This window comes from Tachyglossus aculeatus, chromosome 19 (assembly GCF_015852505.1).
Source record: "Tachyglossus aculeatus isolate mTacAcu1 chromosome 19, mTacAcu1.pri, whole genome shotgun sequence".
In the NCBI taxonomy this organism is placed as follows: domain Eukaryota; kingdom Metazoa; phylum Chordata; class Mammalia; order Monotremata; family Tachyglossidae; genus Tachyglossus; species Tachyglossus aculeatus.
Window position 1 is genome coordinate 4,359,108 of NC_052084.1, and position 6,000 is coordinate 4,365,107.

Here is a 6,000-nt window from a genome sequence, read left to right on the forward strand (position 1 = left end):
TCTCCCCTGTCCCTCGAAGTAAGAATATTTGCTCTACCAAGACATTGCTCACTAGGACTCCCCTGGTCTCTCCTGAACCTGGGTACGGTTCATGCCATCAGATGGGAATTCAAAAGAAGTAGTGTGGCATACTGGATAGAGCAAAGGCCTGTTAGTCTAAAGGTCCTGGGTTCTACTCCCTGCTCCACCGCTTGTCTGCTGTGTGACTTTGGGCAAGTCACTTCATTTCTCTGGGCCTGAGTTACCTCATCTACCCAATGGGGATTGAGACTGTGACGTAGACCATGGACTGTATCCAACCTGATTATCCTATATCTACTCCAGTGCTTAGAACATTGCCTGGGACAGAATAAGCACTTAATTAAAAAAAAATTTAAATGCCTGAAGAAAGGCGCTAAGGTTATAGGGCAGGGTAGTTGCAGCAGTGGGGGGCTGCTGACACTTGTCTGAAGAGTTCCCGGATTACATTCTTGCGTGCCAGATCTTCGGAAATAAACGGGACTGATCTCTGGGGGCAGTCCGTTGTTTTTTTGAGGGTTTTTTTGTTGTTTCTAGGGAACCCAGTTCCATGAGGAAATCACGGGTCATTTTTCCCCCCAAGCAGGGGCAGGGGTTTCCCTAGCCCATCTTCCAGGAGAACATAAGAATGACACATTTAATGGGCATGTTTAATTGGGCACTTACTGTGTGCAGGGTAATACAACTATGACCTCCGGACATTTGACATTTTCCCCACTCTAAAGTACGTACCTTTACAATACATGAGTGGTGGTGGTGTGTGGATGTCGGGGTGGGGGGGGGGATTTAACCCACAACTCTTGTGTACGTATCTTTAAATTATATATTATGACAATCGCACCCCTTTCACTCCTCTCAAAGGCCACCAATGATCTCCTCCTTGCCAAATCCAACAGCCTCTACTCCATCCTCAGCCTCCTAGACCTCTCAGCTGCCTTCGAACTGTGGACCAGCCCGTTCTCCTGGGAACATTATCCAACTTTGGCTTCACTGACTCTGTCCTCTCCTGGTTCTCCTCATCTCTCTGGCTGTTCATTCTCTGTCTCCTTCACGGGCTACTCCTCTAGCTCCCACCCCCAAACTGTGGGGGTCCCTCAAGGTTCAGTTCTGGGTCCCCTTATATTCTCCATCTACACCCACTCGCTCGGAGAACTCATTCGCTCCCATGGCCTCAACTACCACCTCTAGGCTGATGATACCCAAATCTACATTCCAAATCTGATCTCTCACCCTCTCTGCAGTCTCGCATTTCCTCTTGCCTTAGACATCTCTACTTGGATTTCCTCCCATCACCTCAAGCTTAACATGTCCAAAACTGACCTCCTCCTCTTCCCTCCCAAACCCTTTCCTCTCCTTGACTTTCCCATCACTGTAGATAGCACCATCATCTTTCCTGCCTCACAAGCCCATTACCTTGGCATTATTCTTGACTCCTCTCTCTTATTCAACCTGTATATTCAATTCATCACTGAATTCTGTCGGTCCCACCTTCACAATATCTCTAAAATCCACTCTCTCCTCTCCATCCAAACTGCTACCACGTTAATACATTCATTCTATCCCACCTGGATTACTGCATCAGCCTCCTTGCTGACCTCCCAGCCTCCTGTCTCACCCCACTCCACTCTGCTGCCCAGATCATTTTTCTACAAAAACGTTCAAGACATGTCACCCCACTCCTCAAAACACTCCAGAGATTGCCCAACCACCTTCACATCAAAAACTCCTCACCATTGGCTTTTAAACCCTCCACCACCTTGACCCCACCCACCTCACCTGACTACTCTCCTTCTACAACCCAGTCTGCACACTTGTGGCTCAGTGGAAAGAACACAGCGGCTTGGGAGTCAGAGATCATGGGTCCTAATGCCAGCTCCGCCACTTGTCAGCTGTGTTACTTTGGGCAAGTCACTTCACTTCTCTACGCCTCAGTTACCTCATCTGTAAAATGGGGATTAAGACTGTGAGCCCCACGTGGGACAACCTGATTACCTTGTATCTACTCCAGTGCTTAGAACAGCGCTCGGCACATAGTAAGCACTTAAACACCATCAATATTATTATTAGTGTTAACCTCCTCACTGTGCCTTGGTCTTGCCTGTCTTGCGGGCAACCCCTGGCCCACATCCTGCCTCCTCAAATCCGACAGACAATTCATTCATTCAGTCATATTTATTGAGTGCTGACTGTATGCAGATCACTGTACTAGGCGCTTGTAAAGTACAATCCAGCAATAAGGACAGACAATCCCTGCCCTCACCGGGCTGACTCCCCAAATTTCAAAGGCTTATGGAAGGCACATCTCCTCCATGAGGCCTTCCCAGACTAAGCCCCACTTTTCCTCATCTCCCACTCTCTTCTGTGTCACCTTGACTTGCTCCCTTTGTTCCTCCCCACTCCCAGCGCCACAGCCCTATGTATGCATCTCGAATTTATTTATTTGTACTGATGTCTGTCTCCCCCTCGAGACTGTAAGCTCATTGTGAGCAGGGAATGTGTCCATTTATTGTTGCATTGTACCTCCCCAAGCTCTTAGTACAGTGCTCTGCACACAGTAAGAGCTCAATACGTACGACTGAATGAATGAAAGAATCAAGGTTTGTCTCCTCACTTCCAGACTGTATGCTCGATGTGGGCAGCATTTTTGTACTATACGCTCCCAAGCTCTGCACCTCTTAGGTGCTCAACAAATACGATTGATTGCAGAGCACTGTATTAAGCGCTTGGGAATGTTATCTTCAAACCCGGGGGACCAAAAAAAACCCTGCAGAAGCTACTAGAAGGTGGTTCTTCGATGATCCCAAAAATCTCCAACTGGCCTGCCATAAAACCTACCATCTTGTGCCCCTGTGTTGCAAACACTTTAACCCCCTGCGGGGGCTGGGAAGTAAGAGGAAGGATTAGCAGTCCTTTCCGCACAAGTTCGATTTGCACGTGACCCTCTTCGAAGCCTTTTTTTAAAAAAAAAACCGTCCCATAAAGGCCGGGGCTAAAAACGATCCTACGAGCCCCGGGCTGCCCTTTGGAGGCCCGAACTGGCCCCGTCTTTGTAGGGGTCCGGCTTGGCTCCACCTCCTCCTCCTCTCCCCAGGCCCCGGAGGTGGAGGGACCCAAGGAAAAGGTTTTTTTTAAGGCATTTATTAAGCGCTTACTATGTGCAAAGCACTGTTCTAAGCACTGGGAAGGTTACAAGGTGATCAGGTTGTCCCCCGGGGGGGCTCAGTCTTCATCCAAATTTTACAGATGCGGTAACTGAGGCCCAGATAATAATAATAACAATGGCATTTATTAAACGCTTACTATGTGCCAAGCACTGTTCTAAGCGCTGGGGAGGTTGGTTACAAGGTAACGAGGTTGTCTCACGTGGGGCTCGCGGTTTTAATCCCCATTTTCCAGATGAGGGAACTGAGGCCCCGAGAAGTGAAGTGACTTGCCCAGAGTCACACGGCTGACCGGGAAGCAGCGTGGCTCAGTGGAAAGGGCACGAGCTTGGGAGTCAGAGTTCAGGGTTCAATCCCGACTCCGCCGATTGTCGGCTGGGTGACTTTGGGCAAGTCACTTCTAGACTGTGGGCCCGTTGTTGGTTGGGGACCGTCGCGATATGTTGCCAACTTGTACTTCCCAAGCGCTTAGTACAGTGCTCTGCACACAGTAAGTGCTCAATAAATAGCGTGGCTCAGTGGAAAGCGCACGGGTTTTGGAGTCAGAGGTCATGGGTTCGAATCCCTACTCCGCCACTTGTCAGCTGAGAGACCTTGGGCAAGCCACTTAACTTCTCTGTGCCTCAGTTACCTCAACTGTAAAATGGGATTAAGACTGTGACCTGATCACCTTGTATCCCCCCAGCGCTTAGAACAGTGCTTTGCACGTAGTAAGCGCTTACTAAATGCCATTATTATTATTATTATTATTAATAAATACTACTGAATGAATGAATGAACTTCACTTCACTTCTCTAGGCCTTCCCAGAATGAGCCCTCTCCTTCCTCTTCCCCTCCTTCCCATCCCCCCGCCGCCTTACCTCCTTCCCCTCCACACAGCACCTGTATATATGTATATGTTTGCACGTATTTATTACTCTATTTGTACATATTTATTCCATTTATTTTATTTTGTTAATATGTTTCGTTTTGTTCTCTGTCTCCCCCTTCTAGACTGTTGGGTAGGGACCATCCCTAAATGTTGCCAACTTGTACTTCCCAAGTGCTTAGTCCAGTGCTCTGCAGACAGTAAGCGCTCAATAAATACGACTGAATGAATGAATGGGCCTCAGTGGACCCTACCCACTGTTGGGTGGGGGCCGTCTCCACATGTTGCCAACTTGTACTTCCGTAGCGCTTGGTACAGTGCTCTGCACACAGTAAGCGCTCAATGAATACGACTGAATGAATCAATCAATCGTATTTATTGATCGCTTATTGTGTGCAGAGCACTGTACTGAGCGCTTGGGAAGTACAAGTTGGCAACATATAGAGACAGTCCTTACCCAACAGTGGGCTCACAGTCTAAAAGGGGGAGACAGAGGACAAAACCAAACATACTAACAAAATAAAATAATTATAATAGATATGTACAAGTAAAATAAATAAATATGTACAAACATATATACAGGTGCTATAGGGAAGGGAAGGAGGTAAAATGAGGGGGATGGAGAGGGGTGCGGGGGGGGAGAGGAAGGAAGGGGCTCAGTCTGGGAAGGCCTCTTGGAGGAGGTCAATGAATACGACTGAATGCATGAATGGATGGGCCTCAGTTCCCTCATCTGTGAAATGGGGATTAAGACTGTGAGCCCCCCGTGGGACAACCTGATCACCTTGGAACCTCCCCGGCGCTTAGAACAGTGGTTTGCACATATAAAGCGCTTAATAAATTCCATTATTATTAATTGGCGGAGTCGGGGTTTGGACCCACGACCTGTGCCTCCCAAGCGCGGGCTCTTTCCAGTTCTCCGAGCAGCGGCGTGTTGTGGCGGGTGGGCGGGCAGGCCCGGGGAGGCCGTTGGAGGCCAGGCCTCGGGGAGTGCGGATCGTGCGGCGCCGGCCCGCCATCAAACAATCAATCAATCGTACTTATTGAGCGCTTACTGTGTGCAGAGCACTGTACTAGGCGCTTGGGAAGTCCAAGTTGGCAACATATAAAGACAGTCATCATCATCAATCGTATTTATTGAGCGCTTACTGCGTGCAGAGCACTGTACTGCGCGCTTGGGAAGCCCAAGTTGGCAACAACTAGAGACAGTCCCTACCCAACAGTGGGCTCACAGTCTAAAAGGGGGAGACTGAGGACAAAACCAAACCTACTAACAAAACAAAATAAATGGAATAGATAGGTAGAAGTAAAATCTCCTCGCGCGGGCCGGGCCCTTACCTGGCAGCGGCAGACGATGTCCGCGTCCTGCGCCAGCAGATCGACCACCTTGCCCTTGCCCTCGTCGCCCCACTGGGCGCCCAGGACCACGGTCACCCGGTTGCCGCGCGCCCGCTTGGCGGGGCCCGGCGCCCTCCGAGAGCCAGAGCCACAGCCAGAGCCAGAGCCGCCGCCCTCGCCGTTGAGCACCGGTCCCGCCTCCAGGTACGACATGGCCGCTGCGGCACCGGCCGCGGGCTGGGCGGGCTGGGCGAGCCGGGCTCCCCGATGGTCGCCGCGCCACATGCAGGGATGGAGCGGCCGGGAGCCTCTTCCCCGCCCCGCGCCCCGCCTCCTTCACGCGGAGGCCATGACCGGCGGCCGCTTCCCGCTCTCCCCTCAGCCCGTGAGGGAACGGACTACACTTCCCGGCATGCAGCGCGCGCCTCTCCCGCCATAGACCGCTTCGAGCCGACTCCTTCACGCGGAGGCCCTGACCGCCGGCCGCTTCCCGCTCTCCCCTCAGCCCGTGAGGGAGCGGACTACACTTCCCGGCATGCAGCGCGCGCCGCTCCCGCCATTGACCGCTGTGAAGGAGGGCGTGCCCGGCTTCCCGCTCCTTTGAGCCTCGCTCTC

General features: G+C 51.3%; 1 protein-coding gene across 1 annotated transcript in view; it reads right to left on the reverse strand.

The window, feature by feature from the left end:
- ADSS2 (adenylosuccinate synthase 2) overlaps nucleotides 1–5,670 on the reverse strand; it is a 30,852-nt gene extending 25,182 nt beyond the window's left edge. The window contains exon 1 of the mRNA XM_038761412.1: nucleotides 5,386–5,670. Coding sequence (XP_038617340.1) covers nucleotides 5,386–5,670 — 285 coding nt within the window. The remainder of the gene's footprint in view (nucleotides 1–5,385) is intronic.
- Between the last annotated feature and the right edge of the window lie 330 nt (nucleotides 5,671–6,000).